The sequence below is a fragment of the Centrocercus urophasianus genome, unplaced genomic scaffold, assembly GCF_019232065.1.
Source record: "Centrocercus urophasianus isolate 14NV4802_14NV808 unplaced genomic scaffold, USGS_Curo_1.0 seq_30, whole genome shotgun sequence".
Classification (NCBI taxonomy): Eukaryota; Metazoa; Chordata; class Aves; order Galliformes; family Phasianidae; genus Centrocercus; species Centrocercus urophasianus.
The window spans coordinates 3,104,727-3,126,432 of NW_024884867.1; the positions used below are offsets into that span (position 1 = coordinate 3,104,727).

Sequence of the window (21,706 nt, forward strand, 5' to 3'; positions counted from 1 at the left end):
GTACCAGAGTGTAAGAGCAGCCACGAGCAAAGAAAAGTACAAGGAAATCTAGAGATTTGTTTAAAATAAAGAGGAGGAACCTGAGTAGTCACAATTTTCACTAACTACTGGCTAAGAACGTATCTTCCCCTGCTTTTCAGACTTAGTTCTAGTCACTGTAGCTTCACCTACCCAATAGGTGCTGGTGGAGAACAGTATTGAGCTCCTCTTCTGACAGAAATGCACACAGTTCTGCTAAGCAGCCAGCTGAAGCCATGCGGGTGGCATCCTAAGGAAAGGAAGGAAAGAGCAACACTGCTTGAGCTCAATCCACAGAGACAAGCAGTAAGAGGGACAAGGGACAAAAATATGAAATAAAAAGAGGAGGGGGAAAAAAAAGTATTAGCAGAAACTCTTTGCCTCCTGCTAAGTGTGGATTTCTGTCATTTTGTAAGGTTTGTTGTACGTGACAGAAGCCTCACATCCAGTCAAAAAAAGCCAGCAGAGATTGTAAAATTACAGGTCTCATATAAACTGTGACTTGTTAAATGGGAAAGTTCTAAAGACAAAAGTGAGTATTTTAAAAGATATGTTGAGTTACCTTTTGACTCACAGTCTAGAAAACAAATATTACTTCTAGCCATCTCTGCATAAGCTTATTGCTGTGGTAAGATTTTAATTTTAAATTTCCATACTCCTGTTTGTTTGGTTCTGCAACTATAAATATCTGCACTTCTCTACCCTAAAACTTAAAATCCAATAGGAATTGTTCAATTGCTCTATTTCTGTCGTGCTAACAGCTGTATGTCTGTGTTGCACATACTGAAACATAAAGACATTACCTGATTATTTAATCTCAGATGAGACTGTTGCTATCTGCCACATACAGATCACACATTCAACTTAGGAGAGTTTCTAGTTCACTGGAGAAAAATCTGTTACAAAAAAAAATTCCTCACACCTAATGATAAACCCCACCTGAGAGCCTGCAAACACACAGATGTGCTTATAGAGAAGGTGCTGTGGGTTCTCTCTGAGATAAAAAAGCATATCCTGACTTCAGAGCTGTCTCACGCATGTTGGAGAGGAACTGCAAATCCACCTTTGTGGTTGCTAAGGAAACATTAAACTCACAGGCTTTCCGAGTTAGAAGTAATTGGCTGGGAGCTCTAGCTCAGTTAACACCATAGGGCTCCAGTGAAATCAGTTTACAGACCACATTCAGTTTGCCAAGCGATGTCCAACTGCAGCGTTTCTTTAGAACAGTTTCTTTCCACTCTAACAGTAACAATTTGCCCTGGAAGATTATTCTAGAAAATAATTTTCTTAGTTCTGGTTTTAAATTTAGAAGTCAGACTATCTACAGCAGGGATCCTTTACAGCTGAAGCAATACCTCATCATGTCCCAGCATCCCAAGAAGCACCGTGCTGATGTTCTTCCTAATTGTGGCATCTACTTTTGCACCAGCTCCTCGTGTTACAAACCGCAGTGCTTGCAGCATCGTGTCCCTAGAAGTGATCACAACATACAGTCAGAGATTGCCTTTTCCATCACCCCAAAGAAGAAGATGAGGTCTGGACACCTGTAAGAATTTCTTACACAGCTATCAGATTAATATGCCTTACAATTTAGGAAACCCAGACTCTCTCCACTGATGAAAAACCATGCTTCATGGGTTCATTCCATGTTTGCATACTTGTGTCTCTCTCTTACAAATTTAGTATCTTCTGACTATTCAAAGATTAAAATTAAAAAAAAAAAAACCCAAGAAATTAATTTCTCAGGAATGTGTACGTATAGGTTACAAAAACAGCTGCATTAATTCAGGTCAAAATGAAAACTGATAGAGTCTTGTACTTAAAAGTGGGTGGCAGTGGGTTTAGAGACTGAAGAAGAAAGAAGAACTGGGCATATGCCAAGCAACACCTCTCCTGATAAGATGTATCAGAGCGCAGCTTTGGACCCTCTATGTCCCTATCATCCACATTATTGGCTTTATGACCCTTCATTAACAGTAAATAAATCTTACTGTCTAAATCAAGGGGGAGGAAGAAAATTATCTCAAATTGCTGTACAGCATATTAATCCTAGCCCCTTATTCTTAATAAGCAGTAAGGCCTGAGATTCCACCTACTGCTTACCTGATGGCAGAGTCATCACTGGAACGAATTCCATTCAGAAGCTCAGTAAAAAGAGGATCCACTTTTACATGGATAACAATAAGTTTACCAAGAGCATCAGCAGCTTTAAGGCGAACAGCACGGTTTGAATCTTGCAGAGCTTTGGTGAAGGTTGTTTGCAGTTGAGGCAAAAATGGTTTCAGGGCTATCTCAACCTTTAACAGAGATAGAAGAAGAAAAAGTGATGGAGTTGAGAATGTAACCGTGGCTAGAAATCAAAGCCTGCTGAACAGCCTGACTTGTATAACAGTTAATTATCACAGTGCCAAATAGCCTTTACTCAGATCTAACACACTACTGAAACGGGAAAAACACAAAATGTTTGTGTTTTCACAACAAAACATTTATCCTTTTCCAATCGAATTCTGTTTTCTGCAGATGAAACACAAGAGAGATTTTACATCATCATGGATGTTCTTTCCTATACAGAGCACTAAATAAAAGCCCAGCTCAGTTCAGATGTGTAAGATGATTATCTTTGGACTTTTGGCACAAAAAGCATGGATGCAGAAAAGAAATTAACTACCTGGCGGTTGTCAATCACGTGAAAGTGAGACGAGCACTTAGCAGTATTTCTAAGAGGTCCAGTGACTCGGTTGTTGGGAGAATACAATCCAATTTCACTGCCATTCTAGATTTTAGATCTACACTAGCTGATATTCTAGCTATATTAAAATGAACAGCAACAGATTTTCTGAAGGCAACTGTACAGTCTACAGGCAACTACAGTCAATTACTTTGAATCTTACCTTGGCTAAAAGAAGACTTAATGTTTCAAGCAGAGCCACTTTGACATTCCAGCTGAACCGATCTCCCAAGATACGAATAAGTGGTCCAGTAATGCTCACTACAGATGGTTTAAGAGCTTCCGCAGAAGTCAGCTTAATAACCAGCCCCAAGGCCTTTGCTGCTTCCTCCTTTTGCTCTGGATTACCAGTTAGAACACCTTCACGCAGCACCAGAAGTATAGAGGTCACTCCCTGTCATAACAATTAGATAAGAAAGCTTAGAAGCTAAAATGCAAAAAATACGTATTTTATTTTTGCTCCTGTTATATACCAGCTGAACAGACTTAGACAGTTTCTCTCAATTTCCTGTTGACCTTCAGCTGCCTGCTTCCACATTTACAAAGCTACTTTTATTCAATTTGCTTTAATGCATCTATGCCTTAGAAAGCCAGTTGCTATGAGGAAAGTGCTGGTGGATAAGGGAATTTTTAAACCATAGAAATTTGGCACAGGAGTCCAACATTACACCTCCACAAAAGCAGCAAGTAGGACTTCCAAGCATAATAGAATTGTCAAAGATCTTGTCACAGGGTAATTCAAAAGCACCAGTAACCTACAAAAAGCCTCTTTAACATAGGAGTTTAAAATGCTACATTTTCAGTATTTCTAATACCATAACATAGTATCAATCAGCTTCCCCAAAAATGAGATAGGATGGCTGTGATCGAGTCCATTTCCGCACCACATGCTCATTTTGATGCTTTACCTTCTTAGGAATACAAAATCCTGGCACATGCTCGCCTTTGGCCTCGTTCCCTACAACCCGGATGTCCTTGTGTAGGTCCTCAATGAGAGCAAGCTGGTTCCCAGCATCTAATTTCTGTAAGAGAGAGAGGCAAGACAAAGATGAAGTAATATCACAACTGACAGTTCCTTCTGAGTTCTCAGGTGCACCATGAGAAGACACTTGTTTCCCAACCCTCCCATAGACCTAACTGTTCACTGACAATGCTGATGCCAAGCTCACCTTACATCTCAAATCTTTGCAGCATTTGCCAACATAAATGTAGTTTAAACAGGAGATTCAATTTAGACAGTATTTTACCAGTTATCTTCACTTTCTCCTTGCCAACCACTACCACTATAAACTTTTGAAGCTTCCTCTTACCTTGGTGATGGAATTAAGTGCATCCCAGCTTTCATTCAAAACTACAGGATTGGTATCATTAAATAAACGTATCAAGCCTGAAACCAAGTTCTTGAGATGACCAGTATAGTCTGCTTTTGTCTTGGAGCAGTAGATATTCAGCATGATAGCTGCTGCTTGTCTCATTCCCAGGTCAGGGCTGCGGGTAGCTTCTAGTAAATCTTCAGTTATAATTCTTTGTCCAACATCATCTTCCACAGAAAGGATTACAGACTGGCAATTTGCCATTTCCTAAAGAGTCCAAATTAATTTTATATTAACTCTCAAGTAGAATAAAACCAGAGTTAGCCCTAGGTTTGCCCATGTTACCCAGAACATCATCTCTAAGAGAAAAGATACAACATACACAATGTATACCACTTGCTAATCTTTTCCTTTGGAATAGCTGGTTGTATTGCCATCAAAGGTTTAATTCAGAACCATTTTCTTACTGCTACTTCCATCCTTAGTAACAAATGTCAGGGGAAAAAAAAGCCCCCAGAAATGTTATCAATGGGTCACCAGTCCAGGAGGAGAGAGAAGGACATAATCAACTCTCAACATTCAACAAATGACCGGAAAAGTTGCACAGGTAGCTTTACAGCTACAGAAGGGCTAAATTCCAAAAATGAGAGTAGCTCGGTCTGCCCAGTCTTACTCACCCTCAGAGACCACGGGTCTTATCAGGTAAGGCTTTTTTTCAATTTAGGTAGTTCAAGTCTTTGTGTCATAATGCTAATTGCAAGTACAGCTGTAGGTATATTAGAAGCAAACTCAGGGCTAGAAGCTGAGCAGATGGGCATCTGTAGCAGACAGGACTCTATCCACAGCACTCTCAATTCACCAGCCTGTGTACATCTATATGCAATCACAGCTCAAGGATGTTCTCTGGAGTCTAAACAACAGATGTTTCTGAAAGTAGTTCAGAAGGAGCACTGCATGCAAAACAGGAGATGTTCTCCTTTCAGCCCTTTAATCTCTCAGTCTTATTTCCCACTAATGCATACAAACTTAACTGGACACTCTGACAGTTTCCGAAGAATAAGTAAACTGAGAATTGTATCTTGTTCAGGCCAAAGAGACTTCTTTGAGGATACAAATGGATTTGGAAAGCATATGTTTTTCAACTCTCAACATGTCACCATGCAAGAAGACTGCCTGAAGAAGTTAGTGGACAGAATTAAAACACACAGCCTGTATATCTAGGGAATACAGACTCAGTGCTGAGAGGTAAACCCAAACTATCTTCAGGCAGCCTGTCATAGCAGAGAGTTGAGCCACGCTACTTGCCAGTTGCTCTTCACTAGTCCCCAGCTTCTCTTTCAATGCAGACATCATAGCAGGCAGGATGACGCTCAAGTGCCTTGTCAGAGCATCCCCTGCTACTGATGAGAGGAAAGCTAGCACACGGGTGTTCACAGGGGGAGTAGTCAGCTAAAAAGCAAAACCAAACAAAAACAAAAATGAGACAAGCAGAAAATTTCTTCAGGAGGAATCTCAGGTCATTTATAACATGAAAATTGTTAAGTATGAGTGCACCACAATGACAGAGTTTTGAGCACTGAAATATTCTGGCAGACTGTTCCAAAGAAAACTGGCAGCAAACACAGGAAAAAGCACAGCTTAAAAAAAAAAAAGTTTAGAATTTGTTTCCAGTTGTACCTTTGGCACCAAATAAGGCAGTACCACACGGCTCTTGACAGCCATAACTTGTTTAAGACCATCCACAGCAAAGTCAGATGTCTCCTCATTATCCTACAGAGAGAGAGAACATGAAAGCATAGGATGTGATTTGTGACATACCCGGCTAATCCCCTCTTTCAGGTGACAATTCACCTCATGATCATGCAACCAACGCTCACACAGGTTCTGCTATATAAAATCACTCTCACACTACATAGCTAAACCTAAGCCAAGAAAAAGATGTGACATATCAGGCATGTTGGCCAATTTATGGAGGTCACATTTGCAATTCCCTAGCAGAGCAATTCTATGGATGTAGCAATTCTTAAGCCTACGCTTTAACCACAAAACTTTCCCTACTGATGACCACAGCAATGACTCCATAGAGGAGACAAAATAGAGATGGGCATTCTCTAGAAGGTTTGCCCTTGCATATTTCCTTCTCTTTTAAGCTAGTTATTCAAAACCTGTCCATAACATTACTAATTAAGTTGTTGGTTCATGTTGAGCAATGCTTACCAGCTGCTTCAACAAAAACGGAAGGATATCTTCAAGAGCCTGATGCCCAATTGTTGAGTGCAACTGTTCAAATGTTTTGGCTGCAGCCTCTCTCACTTCTTCCAGAGGGTCACACAGTGCTTTTCTCACTGTAGGCACCAACGACTCAGAGAAAACCAGTACCTAAAAAACAGAGATAAAATTACAGGTTATGTAAAGCACAGTGGACAGAAGCATCTCAGTAAAATAGCTACAAAACTGAATTTGGACAACAGAAACTAAACTGCTGTTTGTTTGTAATATACTGGAAGAAAAGAAGGATTAATTAAAGATTTGCACCATTCTAAGGCTACTTTGTAGATGCCTCCTATGGCTCATAAACATCAGAACTGTGCAATATTTTAAATGTACTGGTAGATGCAGATACATACATTTGCCTCAACAGCAACTCACATTAGATATGAGCCTTTAATTTAGTCCACAGAATAAGTCCAACTCTGTTACTGTATTTTTGCATCTCAGCTGCAAGATTGTAACTTCAGCATCTAGGAAATGGCAGATTTCACCTTCCTTATTTAACTTACCGCATCCCTGCTGGTAGACTTCATTATCTCACTCAGCCCAATGCAGACTCCTTGCCTTTCATCATTCTTGTCTGACCTTAGTCCATCCTCCAGAATGGGAATGATTTCAGGAAGGATCTTCTCTCCTAACTTTCGGACAAGGTCTCCTAATGTCCGTGCTGCAACCTGTTAATTAAACTTATTTAATTACGTTTTCTAAACGAGGAAAATAGTTAAGATGCTGAATTTTGTGCAAATGCTATTTTTTGACTATAAGCTACTTTTCCAAGTACAGACAAAAACGTAGCAATGGAAACACTACTAAAATAAGTAGCCATGGAAAAACTGTTTTACTTCCCCCACCACTGCCTTTCAGTGAAGAATTCAGATATGCTCTGACCAGTTAAATTCATTACAGCTTTAGAACAACTCGAAGAAAAGAATATCCTGTGTTCTTAATCACTTTACAAGGTTGCCTGCAGAAACAGGAAAGCATTACTGGATTTCTCACCGTTCGTTTATCTGCACAGGTACTGGCCAAGAATTTCAGCAGAAGCCCAAAGAGTGTTGGCAAAATTTCACGCAGCGTGCGAGGAGTGTTTGAAACGACAATCTTCCAAACGTGTAAAGAAGCCTGACGCACCACCAGCTGGGTGTCAGAGCGGCCCATGTACAGCCCTGCCAGCACCCTGTTCCTCCTCTCCACACCAAGAGCATTAATAATAGCCTGAAAAGAAACGTACGAAATCGTATTAACCCCTCCTGAAATTTATAAAAGGAACAAAATGCACGTTTATTCATTAAGTCTTTCCAGCAAGCTTTTCAAGTTGATTAAAAAAAACAAACAGACAAGAGCAGCTTTACCTTGTTTGACTGGGCTGTTCCGAAGTTGTCATCCTCTGAGGCAGTTTCTGTGGTCATTTTCCCAGTGACTCCTGAGATATGGAATAAAAGATCTCCGAGGAGCTGAACTGAACTAAACCTGGCAACAAGAAGGATGTCAAGTGTTACAACAGGGTAACCAGACAGTATGTGTCCAAATACAGCAACACATCAAATACAGACATGGGCAAAATGCAAGGGAAAGAGCTGTGTCAGCACTGAAATGCTGTATGGGCTGAGAGGTCGGATCATTCTGCCTACATGACAGTGAAAAAGCATGGTAAAGAGAAGGGAGAAGAATTAATTCCAAACCAAAAGGGGATGAGAGAGTATCACAGTAATGTATCAAGGAATAGAGTGGACTCTAAAAAAGAACAAGCTATTCACAGTATCTCTCTCAACTTAAAAGACATTCACCTAGGATAAGGTCACCCATCAGCACTCAGCTGACAATGCCTTTAGTACAGCTGATTTCTGAGCAACTGCTATTAGCTGTGAGCGCTTCACGACACATTTCCACACACAGGAGAACAATAACTTACTCAGCATTTTGAAAGATGAGAAACAATATGTTAGGACTAAACGTTGCCACATCAACTGCCTCGGAAGTGCTTTTCAGAGCCACTATAAGAATTAATAACCTAGTAAGAATGCACTGCAGATATCAGAAAACCTGATTCACGGCTAGCAGGGCTTCTCAGACTCGGTGCTATAAAGGCATCATGTCCAATCCACAAGCAGAAAGAGATATTTCCTTTTGTTTCACTGTTCTCTGCATTTTTTTGAGGAACATGCAGAAGTCTGAATCGCACCTTTTCTCTAGCCATGGGAATGTCTGGATAAGATGGTGATCCCCTACCTTATCCTCCACAAGTCATCAAACAGGCCATCCTCAAGCTGTGGCAGAAGCAGTGCAATGGCTGTCTCTGCATACATGCTGATGATCCTCTGGCCAGCACGCAGGGCAGTGTCCCGCACAAACTCATTCTCATCTGCCAGTGCCTGACCAGAGAAAGAAGTGGCTGTGAAAGCTGTTTCCTTTTACTCAGCACAATATACCGACAAGGAGAATAAAATGCTTTTTCTGAGCAACAAAAAGTAAATGAACTGTAGAGCTGCAGATGGACAAAGGTGATTTCAAGAAATTACACCTGACCATGGACAAAAGACAGCAAGCAAATAATCTGCAAAAACAATTCATTCATAATTTCAATTAATGTATGTTTGTGGCTATTTTTAATCCAGCAATGCTGGAAAAGCATCTGCCTGTCATAGAATTAATGGAAATGTTGCTTAAAATACTCTGGAGTCTTCTTTTTATCCTCTAATAAATAAAACCCCTCAGGTTTCTGCTACATACCTTAAGGATACAAGGGATGATGGGACCGACATACGGAATGAACTTGTCTCCAAAAGTAATTGGCAGGTAGTTAAACATCATAATATAACCATCTCGTACATGTGGAGCAATATCCACCTTACTGGCAGTAGCTACAATCTCTGGCATAAGTTTCTCCAGCTTCTCCACCCCTAGACCAGCCATCACTTCAGCCAGACCTGGAGAAGAAAAAGTAACAGAGCTGACAAACTCAAGAAACATCAAGCTGATTTAATGGGGGAAAGTCTGAGCTCAGTGTTCAGACCCTGTCGTCCTCACCTTGAGCTGCACCAGATCGGTCCACTGAGCTTTGCTCGTATGTCAGTGTCTCCATCAGCCAAGGCAACAAATCCTCAAAGCATGATTCTCCCATGCCCTTCACCATGGCTCCCAGTGCCTTTGCAGACACTGTACGCACCTAAGAGACAAGAGGAACAAGAGATTGGCCAGATACTCTATCAAAGTTACTAAGACTGAGATATGCCAGCCTGATTACATTTCTACAGAAAATGAGGACAAAGCCCAACATCATGGACTGAAAGACTAACTGTATTCATATGAAAAGACTTACTTCAGGTACAGGATCCAGCAGGGATGCCTTCAGTCCAGGAGTCACACTGGGTAGGTAAGGAGCCAGATCCTGAAACAAACAGCCCAAAGAATAAGAACTAGATTCAAAACCTAGCAAGAAACCTAAATCATCTTTATGTAAAGGGCATCCCTTATTATTAGGGATCATTCTTAACATTCTTAAGAGTTTTAATCAGTTCCTTTTAAAATCCTGCAAATGATTGCACATTTAATTGCTCTTTAAGTACAAGAAACAACACAAAGTCCAAACCATTCAAAACCTTTTTGATGCTTGCTCACAACCCAGCAATTTGCACCTAAGGAAAATCCAACACTCTTGGCATTTACACAGGGTTTAAATACAGAGATTATCAGCACAAACATTAAACACTGTTCTGCAGCCTATGGTGAAGTTCTACAAATACTTTTTAAACAAACCCAGGATCCATTTGTAAGCAATTGATCTTTGTTTCACCTGTAGTGGTTTTGCTTGTTTATTTGTTATTTTGTTGACAGTAAAAATAAAAAGACTTTTTTGCAGGGATAAATCTGGTAATACTTAAATGAGCAGAGTACAAAGCCAACAGACTCAAGCACCTCAGAATTTTCACTGTACTTATAGCCACTTTCCGTTCATTTACATTTATTTAATTAAAGAAGCTGCTTGGATTCTACTCCTGTCTATCTTAAGTGCTTTCCTGTTATCTTCTACCTGGTAAACACAGCACATGGAGAGCTTTTTTGGTACTGTACCTTCTGATCAGTCAAGGAGTACATGTTCCCAATTATCTGGGCAGCCATTTTCCTGGTGTCTGTGGAACGATCTTGAAAAGCTCTCTGAACAATTGGCATAATAAGTGCCAAGGATGGAGCATCAATGAAATGGACAAATTTGGTATCCAGTAGAGTCTGCAGACATTTTTGGGTCTTTCTGGAGGGGTCAGTGAGAGCATCCAACAAAACTGGAGCAATTGCTGAGTGTTTTTTAAAGGGAGAGAAAATAATTTAGTTGTACGTAAACCGAAAATGCACATGAGAGTGAGATGGTGTTCTCTCACAGGTTGTCTTACATCCTTTAAAGTCATTTTGAAGCACAGGAACAGAGAAAACCCTATCAATGTTAAATGACAAAGCAGAAGGGAGTATTTGAAAAGCTTTAAAGCTGACAGCTGTTGTGAAGCTTTCATGCTATACTGTTCTAGGAGCAGTTTCATTTCTGTAGAGGTTCAGATTTAATCCCAAACGTAACGAAGATAAAACTTGCTATTACAAACTGTGGTCATGTCAGGACTGCTGTTAGCCATGAGAGATACAGACAGTTCTTACCAAGGATCTCTGGATTCCTGATGACGGACCCAATCTGCCTGAGAGCTTGCTGACCTGCATTCTGCACCTTCACATGGGAATCTGTGAGCACTTCAGTAAGTTTTGGCACAATATTGGGTAAGCAGGAGGAGAGCTGTTTGGGAGCACAGTATGCCATAGCTCCCAGCAGTTCCACTGACCCTGTGCAAGAAATATGCAAAAAGAAAGGGGAAAAAAAAAAATCACAAAGTAATACAAAGCATTAAGAAGAGATGCAAACAGATGATTACATACGTGTCAAATTTAAATATACAAGTGGTCTGACCAGTCAGAAAACACACACAATGGCTGAAATGCACTAAGTCACTCTGTGCCACCTGAAAATAAAAAAATATTATCTGCTTTTGTATTAAGGAAGCTGTGGATAGGAAAGAAACATCCACTTTTTGAAACACTTCTGGAGAGATGAGGGATAAAAAGTGCTTCTTATATCTCCTAGGGGAAGAAGAATTTGCTCAAATGTGTCAGGAAACTGATTTTTATTTCTACAGCTATAAGTTTCCAGTCCCCTTATGAGACAATAAACTATCAAAATCATCATTAAGGAGGAAAGAACAAGCAAGGAGAATGACAGCAAAAGGAAGAGTAAGCTACTCTCAGTCACGTCTGTCAGATATTGGTCCATACCAGCTTTGGTTCTCCAAGATTCCTCTTCTAGTGCAGCTAGAAGTGATGGCAAAACCAGCTTCACTCCATGAGTACTCAAGTTGCTCATCACTGCTTTGGCACAGTCATCTGCAGCCTTCAAGGAGAAGAGAACACTTGTAAGGTTTGTCACATCACATGTTTTCCTTTCTCCCTCAAAGAGCAATGGGAACAAAGCCTTCATGTAACCAGTGTCTAAGGAAGCTGCCCTTGTTCAGTCTGGAGAAGAGAAGGCTGTGGGGAGACCTCATTAAGACCATCCAATGGTTACAGGGAGATTATAAACAGGAAGGAAATCAACTTTTTACAAAGGTAGATAGTGATAGGACAAAGAGGGAATGGTTTTAAAATAAAGGAAGGAAGATTCAGATTAAATGTCAGGGGAAAGTTTTTCACTAAGTTACTGGAACAGGCTGCCCAGATGGGCTGTGGATGCCTCTGGAGGCATTAAAGGCCAGGTTGGATGGGCAATGCTGGGCAAGTATCCTGCTCTAGTATCTGATCTAGCAGTTAGCAACCCTGCCTGTGGCACAGGGTGATGATTTTTGAGGTCCCTTCCAACCCAAGCCATTCTATGATTCTAATGGCCATTGAAATAAGATGTTTTCCATTATTAAGATCGAGTTATATTAGTGGTGTTTCAAGGCAAATGTCACTTTCTCAATTTGTCCATTATAAGCAGTATTCGTATCCTCAATTTCTGCTTTCTCCTAACACTGCATATTCTCAAAATTTGAAGTCTTACCTCTCGCACATACTGGTTCCCATCTCCAAAACAAAGCAACAAGTGAGGTAGCACATGAACCACATAGGGCTCAAAGAGCTTTCCAAGCATGCTGCAGAGCATCTCAAAGGCAAACAGAGCCCCTAAATGAAAAGACAGTCAGAAGACAACACTTGATTTAAAGGGGATGGGATGGAATATTTACATATTTACATTATACATCTGTCTTTCAAGAGGCAGAAGCCCACCTTGCAACACCTGTCTTTGAAAACAGGAGGGATGGGTGCAAGCATATTGTCTAGGACCAGTTAACCTCCCACCATAATGTACGCAGACCGATTTTAGGATGCCATACACAATCAGTGTATCATGACAGTCCCCATCTCCTATTTTGCACACTTTTGTAAACTACATACAGAAAAAACAAATGCAAGGGGTCGGGTCAATACAGTCACAGTGGTAGAAGAAATAAGAGAAACGCGAAGCACTCAGAACAAAAAGCTCTTGTTCCTTACCCTCCCGCCGCCGGAAGTTCTTCTTGTCTTGGATAGCATCAGTCAGTGTGGTCATCATCTCCTGCTGCTTGAGAGAAAGGATGCCGAGGCCTTTCACCAGGCCTGCCAGTCCATAAGCTGCACCTTTGCGCTCGGCGTATTTATCAGATTCTAAAAGCAGCTGCATTAGCTTCTGTATCATCCCTCCTGCGTCCTCCTTAATTGCAGGCACCAGTGGTGGAAGACAGCTTGCCACCGACTCCTGAACCTGTAAAATTCAAAATATCAGATCACAAAATGTTCGTAACTAACATAACTTCCTCTTGGACTGCACCTACAGTGAGAACTTCCTGTCACTAGAACCATTTTTCATCTCTCTGACATCACAGTGTTAACCTGCCTCTACATGCAATGTGGGAACTCCTCCAAGAAAGCACCCACCTGCTGAGATGGTGTGGACAAAGCTGCAATCAGTTTGCCAACAATTGGTTTCACTTTAGGGTCGCTTTTGTCCAGATGTTTTGCCAGTGAGCCCATCAGAATGACCACACTCTGCCTGACAGCATCATAACTGGCATCATTAGGAGCATTTTTCAGGAATTCTTCGAACACTGGCAAGAGAGAGTTAACATTGTCCTGAAAAACAAAACCACAGAACTTGCCACTGGAGTCCACTCAGAATGAGATTTGCTATGCTCAGTGGACTTGTTTGATCTTCTCTGAGCCAATAAACCAAACAATCAGACAGTATTTACAGTTCATTTAATATGTCACATCACATAAAATCTTGAGCCATTCTGACAGACAACAAATATTTCCTGCTAGAGACAAGTTAGCTCTTAAAAAATCAGATGCCCAAACCCATCAGCACAATGTTCTGCCAGAAGTAATGCAAGTTTCCAGGCAAGCTGCTAGCCTAAACATCAGAGCCTGCTTTTTTGTTTGCTCTATTTCCAAAGAAAGATCAGGAAGGTAAAGCAAACCTCTCATTACTTTTTTAAGAAACAGAGGGGAAGACCAAATATTACAAAAGCACTCCACTGGTCTTCACCTCTAAGGAGAAGTCATAAAGGCAGCTGTAAGACACGAGTGAAAAAAGGGCAAACACTGAGGTACAGGAATGTAGAGCACTGTCCAAAAGAGGTGGCTGGCACATATAAAGAAACCACATGCCAAACAATTTACATTCCCTAAACCTCCCTCATTTAACACTTTGCTGGAGAAGAGCTGACAGTCACGATGGAGATCACTTTCAGCTCTCTGAGATGCTTCAGTTGTTTTGCAGTTTCATTAAGCCAACCAACAGCAAGCTTTCAAGTTTTGCTTCCCAGAACACCTGAAAGGGAAATCTCACCTTCCCAGAATTAAAAGATCTGTGATATGATTTCACTTCTTTTACTCTAGTTATATACCATATTAACTCCTGTTAATTCAAGCCTATTTATTTTTATAGCAATAACCAAGAATAACAGCCTTAGTCAACACTAGTGGCTACCAGAACGTTGTTGAACACAAAGAAGTCCATGCTATACGAAAGGTTCAGATGTTACAAGCAACAACACACTCCCAGAAAAAAAAAAAGGTTACGTATAGGCTTCAGTACAGTATTTACATTTTCGTTCCACCTGTTCCCACTGATAGAGAAAGAAGTGTTCAAACTTACTTTGCCATGAGTGTTGAGTGTCGAAAGAGCTGCATCTAACATGCATTTCCTGACTTCAGGATTGCGATCATTCAGAGCATCTGGCACAAAAAACTGAAAGAGTGGCTTCACCTGAGAACTGTCCAGATGCTCTGAGAGCTTGTTAAGGGCCAAAGCAATGCCACACCTGTAAAGATGTTGAGTTGTGTGAGCTTACTGACCTTCCAAAACCTTTGCTTGAGGTCACAATCACTCTTGCTGTCAGCAATTCATTACAGAAATTAAGAGAGAGACAGTATGAAATCAAAAGGTTTCAGTGTCCGAGCAACACGCGTTTTGTTTCATAACTCCATGCTGCAGGTTCCCGAAAGAACAACAACCCTTCAGCCACATAATGGCTGTTATGCTGATTTAGCATTACAAATACTTGGGCCAACACGTAGACAAATGTTAGGATCACTTCATCTACTGCTGAAGTACAGCAGCTGTACAGCAGCATACATCAGCAGTAAAGAGATTAATTTAAGAGAGCAAACAAGATGTGCTGCAATCACATCTGTATAGGGCACAGAAGTAGACAAAAAGTAATTACACAAACTGGATATTTGTTCAGTTCATTAAGGCTATCACTGATGCTTGCTACTCTTGAAACAATCAATTGCCCATACAGAGGTGAGAATCCAGTAAGGTAAGTCAGATTCAGAGAGACTAATAGGGCAGGTCTGCCCTTACCAAAAGGACACAGAGAATCTAGCATCCAATATTTCGATGGAACTTAGAGCACCTCAATTTGGTGTGCACAGCCTGCTTCAGAGGCACAAATATTCTTTTCCAGAAGGAACTATGAACACAGCAAGTTAATAAACCTGCATTTTGCTCCTTGAACTTTCCTGTATTTATAGACCACCTGACTGTATAAATACAAATCTGGAACATTGCATCTGAATGGACAGGAAGTGCTGAGAGAAATCTGAAGATAACTGTACCTTGCTTCCCACTGGTCAGGTGGTGATTCAGATATCACTCGTCCCAAGGCATCCAAAACTGGAGGTGGCCTCTGCAAGGAGGAAAATTTCATCAGAATGCCTTTTTCAATGACACATACACAGAGGATGCTGCAAAGCATACTTGCTATGCCATTTTGAAAATAACTGCAGAGATATGATACCATGAGAAAAGCAAAGCAGAGAGCTAGCTCTGCATCAAGAGCAGCCCTCATGGCTCTATGCCACAGTCATCTTCTATCACCCAAAGCATATCATCCAACTGTGCAATGCTGCCATTGCTTGCTGGTAACTTGAGGATAGATACATTAAAGTTTATCACAAACTCAAACACAGCAACAGAAAGCTTCACATATCCTCTGGCAGACCAAAGGAAAAATGATTATTAAAACATAAAACATAGAGCACAAGCTTGGGCCTGTCAACCCTTTGGGACAAGCAGACTTACATAGAGCTTCTCCTGGTAAATTTCTGTAAGTTTATTCATAACCTCTGCTGCCTGGTTTTGATACTGAGCCACAGCTTTGGAAAGAGCTTCGGCACCCGCTTGTCGCACTGCCTCTTCATGGTAGATGACATCTTTGATCAGCAGAGAACAGAGGTCAGGCTGCACTTCCAGACCCATGGACTCCCACAACCTGCAGCAACACAGAGGCGATGAATCACCTTTCAGCTACTGAAACCACTGCTACATGCAGTATAAGGCTGACCCAGAGCTGCCCTCCACCTTTGGGAGGCAAACTCCTTGCCTGTGAAGCTTCACAAGGAGAGAGATTTAACCAGCCACAAAAAACTCTCACCTCTCTGCCAGTTTCTGAATCTCATCTTCCACATCAAACTTCACTACCCAAAGGCGACGCAACAGATTTAATCCATTCTTTTCATCACTGTCTGGGGTTGGAAGAACCATCTGTAGCTCCATCAGTCCCTGAATTAATTTACAGGAGAATCAGCGTAAATATCTGATTTTAGAAACAGATGCTTTAAAACACTTAAAGCTTTTGCCAAGTCAAGCTCTTTTTACTCAGAAGTGTCAGAATTCACGTCCACATGTGCAGCACACTGCCAGTGCTGATCAAAGACATTCCATTGAGAATAGCTGAGATCATACAACTTAGGAACAGTGCTCCATTTTCCATGTGCAGAGGCACAAGTAGGCACTAGGTTGTGCTCTGGTGACTACAGTCTTTTCTGCTTCTAAGTACAGAGAAACTACTTCAGGAGAGCTGAGCAGAACTTTGTTTTACAGCAAAGCAAAAAAAGAGTACACTTGGGTTTTATGTTTTTATCTTCTTTGAACTGAGCCTGAAGCTTTCCAAAAACACCAGGCCCAATACAGAAAAAGCAATTTTTTGACTTTCTCCTTCTACAACTAAGCTCTATGCAGTTCAAAATAGAAAATATTAAGCTGTTGTAACAGTGCTATTAACAAAATAAAGGTGTGAACAGACCCAGAGTAAATCTGGTTCAGGAAGCACTACTAAGACAATTACTGCTCCATAGCTACTGCCTCCTCCTGCAGACACATTGCCCACTGGCCTTCAGCATAGCTGAAACCTCTCCAACAGAGCTGGAGCAGACTCACTTCCCAAACGTCAACGAATTCAGTGTGACCACGAATGCTTTCCACCTACCCTGAGAGCTGCATCTCGAACATTCATGCATGGAGACTGCAGGGCCTGAAGTAACACATCAATCTCCTCTTGTTCTGCATAGGCACAGCCTTCCTCTCCACTGCTACTTGTGCACACGGAGGTCAGTGCATTGGAAGCCAAGACCTGCAATGTCATGAGTAGGTATTAGAGATTCCACCACCGCCCTCTTTTCATCAAAGCGTGCACAGGGTGGGATGTGAGTTTTATCACAAGAGAAGAAATTCTGAAAGAACAGTGACAAGGCTTCAGGATGACAACAATAGCTGAAGAGCTGAATCCAATCCTTGGCCTTTTTGTCACTACTGGTCTTCCCGTCCCTAGAATAAACTTTACTGCTGATCACTTGGGGGAGTAACTACTGATTGTCTTTGACTGAGCAAAGCCTTAGAGGGGAAATAAAACAACACCTGTGGAAAACTGAAGAATGCATTCGATGCATAAAACCTACAGGAAAAAAAAAATTACAAATATTTTATTCCAAGAAAAATGCTGTAAACACAGGAGATGAAGAATATATATATCAACCACCATCCTCAGACTTTTTAGTCAGGTGGATATATTTCCCTTGGTTAGATGCTTATGTAGCTGAGGCAGAACTCCTGGAGACTCACCTGTAACCGTGGAGAGCCTGTTGCTATCACTCGGGTCAGCAGGAGCAGCATTTCCCTTCGGGGCAGCAACTCTGGGCCATTCTGAAAGAGGAGGTGGGAAGAAAAAGCCTTATATCTTGTGACTCCAGAGCACTTCACCCACATATGGAACTCCTTTTTTTAAGAACCATCATAAAAAAAACAGGTTGATGCACACGGCCAGAAATCAAACAATCTTACTTTGTTAACTGACAGCTCTCACTTACCTCATCCACCAGCAAAGCCTGGCCGTTCGTTGATGATCTCAGCTGAGCATGAACTGTAAGGATCTGCAGAATCTTGACCAGGAATTCCTCCTTATCTTCACTGTCATGGGATGTCTCAGTCATAACAGTCTTTAGGAGAGGAAAGACTAAAGAAAATGCTGGAGCAGATAATGGAGCAGCACCTGCAAAAAGGAGAAACAATCCTGTAAGCAGAGCTGTTCAATGTTATTTCAAAATACTGACTAATATCAATCTCTATGCCTGGAGATTTCAAGGCCAGATTGGACAGCGTTCTGGCAGCCTGATGTAGTGGTTGGCAACCCTGTCCATGGCACTGGGGTTGGAACTAAATGACCTTTAAGGCTCCTTCTAACCTAAACCATTCTAAGACTCTATGAAAATGTGCACTTTAGTAGATTCGAACACATATGGCCACCTTCAACCTTCTGTACTACGTAGATAGACATGCAAAACTTTGGTTTTGTCTGTCTTAGATGTACTTGGAGAAGGAGGCAACAAAATTAAATCCACCAAGATTGAAACTGAAAATCTAGCATTTAAATTACACTGTTTGAATGTGCACTCTCTGAGAATTCAGATGAATTCAACTAAATTTGAAAAAAAAAGTCAATTTTATTCTAAGCTAGAGAATTCACACAGGGATCCGACACAATTTAACTAACTCAGTGTTAAAGTTGCTTTGTCACAAAATAAGAGCTCATTTGCCAGCCCCATTCCCTTCAAACACTTCCTACAAACCCAGCTAACCTGTTCCTCCAGCCTTCACTCGGACTCCTGAGAATGAGGCTTCTCTAATGCTGGTACAAGGCTCAAATTCTCTTCTCCTTGGAAAAAATTAAAACTTTTGGATTCCTGTTGTTACAGACTTTGATCCTTCCTTCTCACAGGGAGTTGGCTATTGGGCATAACAAATGCTAATCCCAATAATCCAGTTAGTTCAAAGCAAAAAAGTCTAAGGAAAATCTAAAGACCACATTACAGAAGAACGAATAATTCTTCCTGGTTTCAGATAAGCTCTCAACATCTCTCACCATCTGGATACACGTACAGTTCATTATCAAATACATTCTTGAACGCATACCTCTGTGATTCTGCTGGAGAAATTATTTTTATATATATTGCTAAAACTAAAGCAGTGGATATCTGGAGAACAGGGGTGCTTCAACATCCTATCTGTGCTGTCAGAGCATGTCACATCATGAATTTCTAAGATGCAGATGAAGAGCACTGCAGATACAACACTGCAGTATTAGTCAGCTTATGTAGGGCATGGATACTGCAAAAGTAGTTCAAGGGAGAAATTTTCAATACCAAACACACTGTGAGCTTTCAACTACTTAACATGAATATTTTAGATTAAAAAAAAAAAAACCCTCAGATGAGGAATTTTTACTTGCTTTTTTTTTTTCCCCCTCCAATTATTGGCCAGATTTTTTGGCTTAAGCAACAGACCCACTACATGCAGCAGGCTTTATCTGAGAAGATAAATGTTCTCTTAACACATAATAGCTGTTTCTGATCAATATGAAATGGCTTTGAATTGTATCTTGTCGTGTCAGCAATGAATGATATTTCTTTCCATCAACATTACAAAGACAGTTGGTTTCTCTGAGGTCTGTTGGTAACCAAAGGAACTAACCCCTACTGAACAGCATTGTAAGACTGCACACAGAATTGTTTTAAGAACTTTCAGGAATATTATTTGCAAATAGAATTTGAGTTGTCCAATAAAGTATTAGCAAACCTACTTGCTTTTTCCTCCAGAGGAAGTAAAATGAATACAAACAAGAAAATCAGACAGTAAACACTAGGAAATACACACAGGAGGAGGAACATTGAAAATACTTGTGCTACTTTCTGGAAATAAGCAAGCAAACAGATTCAAATGTTAATGAATCTGCACTTACTATGGAAATAAACATCACAGCAGAGACACTGAATTATCAGCAAAATGCTTAGCACTGAAGTGGTGCTCAGCATGGTCAACTGCTACTACCCAGCAGTGAGGATTATCTGTGCCACAGTCACACAGCTGCAGAGCTGACAACAGAACTGTAAGGGGATGACTGAACTCCTGGGGTAAGGAAGCAAATGGAATCCTAAATTTCCTTAAAATGTTACAAATTGCCTACCAGAGCAGTTTCTGACTAAGCTTGAAAGCAATCAGCTCCAAAGCATGGATTTATCACCTCTATCATTACACCGTATTTATAAAGACAGGCTAAGCCATCCCTTCCTCCAAAACAAGACTTACCCACCTTTTTGCACTATTGCCTATTTCTGTGTAGTGATACAAGCATTTACACATCTCATCATGAAGCAAATTCTGGAATGGATCTGGATTTGAACCACGTGATCAAAAACGAGCAAACAAACAGCTTCTTTTTAACTCACATCACTATACTTGCACTGCAAAAACATTGGTGCTTGCCCTCATGTTACAAGAGAGGAAGGAACTCTTTCTTCTGCAACCATGCCAGAATAAAATATTCATGAACTGCAGTAGTACACAGCAAAGAAGCAGAGGCCACAGGCACTTCACTGCTGAGATCACAGATAACAAGCAATTATTTTCATCTTTCCACTTAGTCTCACTAAATCACTTACACCAAGTGGTGTTGAAATGCAAGAACTCTTCAGCAAAGATGAGTTTTAATTTCATTGCTATTATTTCTGTCTGAATCATTTACAGAAAAAGTTATTTCACTTCTACACTTGACGTTCTTATAACATCATTTTTACTCCTGACACCAGAAAAAGAGGAAGGCACAGTTTCTCATGTCTACAAATAGACTTAATCCAATTTAGAAGGACAAAATAAAATGGCACTCTCCCCTATTAAATATATAACCACCCAAACTTAAACAGTTCACTAAGATATTGTGGAGAGGTAAGATCTACAGTATTTTTTACCTGCCTCTCCTTTGCCAGTTCGACTAGGAATGGTGTGGGCATGCAGCAAGCTAACTACTCTGCTGAGAGCAGTAGGAAGCTCTTCTTGACACCACGATTCATCCAGTTCACATTCCGGCTTCATCAGGCGCAGGGTCACATGGCTCACTAAAGTACCTGGAATGAAAGAACAAAAAAAGCCATGAGAGGACTAAAACCAAACATTTCTTGAGAAAAAAAATCCTGAGGAAAACAGACTGAAGAACTCCAACAAATCTCTGGGAAACAGCCCAGGCTGCAGAAGGGGTGCTGAGAAGGAAGCACAGCCCCAAGGATAACTGGGGACATCTTCCTTCACAGCAGTTACATCTACTGCTGGATGAACACTACTGTGCGTTCCCTCTAACCAGAAGCAAATCCTTTTGGCTTTGCAACAGCAGTCAAGAAATTTCAGTGCCTCCAAACTTCTCCAAGGATGGGTCAGCCCAAAGGTGTGAAAGTAGCCCTGCATGCACTGACTTAAATCTTGCAGAGAAGGCAGCAACTGTAACAGACATCAGAGCACTGGATTCAGAAGACACCATAAGTAACTGAGCAGCTTATATCCCACTGAAATCTTTAGCCGTTGCCACTTTGCCAGCACCGTTATCATCACCCATAGCTGTTGATCCCAAGTCAGCATCACCTGTCCTGTCCTCAGGGCTATCACAGCTATGCTCACAACTTCCAAGCTCTCCAGAAGAGCCACAATCCCAGTGTG

General features: G+C 41.0%; 1 protein-coding gene across 2 annotated transcripts in view; it reads right to left on the reverse strand.

Moving 5' to 3' along the window:
• Positions 1–21,706, reverse strand: part of GCN1 (GCN1 activator of EIF2AK4) — a 40,555-nt gene that overhangs the window by 4,536 nt on the left and 14,313 nt on the right. For both annotated transcript variants that reach the window (XM_042828790.1, XM_042828789.1), the window contains exons 25-54: positions 20,968–21,123; positions 18,034–18,215; positions 17,789–17,869; positions 17,157–17,300; positions 16,323–16,450; positions 15,971–16,160; positions 15,505–15,575; positions 14,540–14,705; positions 13,318–13,512; positions 12,898–13,144; positions 12,404–12,525; positions 11,641–11,755; positions 10,975–11,154; positions 10,402–10,622; positions 9,650–9,718; positions 9,358–9,496; positions 9,061–9,257; positions 8,560–8,702; positions 7,683–7,800; positions 7,330–7,545; positions 6,840–7,004; positions 6,277–6,438; positions 5,737–5,829; positions 5,365–5,508; positions 4,057–4,326; positions 3,655–3,768; positions 2,910–3,140; positions 2,122–2,315; positions 1,374–1,488; positions 172–268 (exon numbers count right to left, since the gene is read on the reverse strand). In XM_042828790.1, coding sequence (XP_042684724.1) covers positions 172–268; positions 1,374–1,488; positions 2,122–2,315; positions 2,910–3,140; positions 3,655–3,768; positions 4,057–4,326; positions 5,365–5,508; positions 5,737–5,829; positions 6,277–6,438; positions 6,840–7,004; positions 7,330–7,545; positions 7,683–7,800; positions 8,560–8,702; positions 9,061–9,257; positions 9,358–9,496; positions 9,650–9,718; positions 10,402–10,622; positions 10,975–11,154; positions 11,641–11,755; positions 12,404–12,525; positions 12,898–13,144; positions 13,318–13,512; positions 14,540–14,705; positions 15,505–15,575; positions 15,971–16,160; positions 16,323–16,450; positions 17,157–17,300; positions 17,789–17,869; positions 18,034–18,215; positions 20,968–21,123 — 4,665 coding nt within the window. The remainder of the gene's footprint in view (positions 1–171; positions 269–1,373; positions 1,489–2,121; positions 2,316–2,909; positions 3,141–3,654; positions 3,769–4,056; positions 4,327–5,364; positions 5,509–5,736; positions 5,830–6,276; positions 6,439–6,839; positions 7,005–7,329; positions 7,546–7,682; positions 7,801–8,559; positions 8,703–9,060; positions 9,258–9,357; positions 9,497–9,649; positions 9,719–10,401; positions 10,623–10,974; positions 11,155–11,640; positions 11,756–12,403; positions 12,526–12,897; positions 13,145–13,317; positions 13,513–14,539; positions 14,706–15,504; positions 15,576–15,970; positions 16,161–16,322; positions 16,451–17,156; positions 17,301–17,788; positions 17,870–18,033; positions 18,216–20,967; positions 21,124–21,706) is intronic.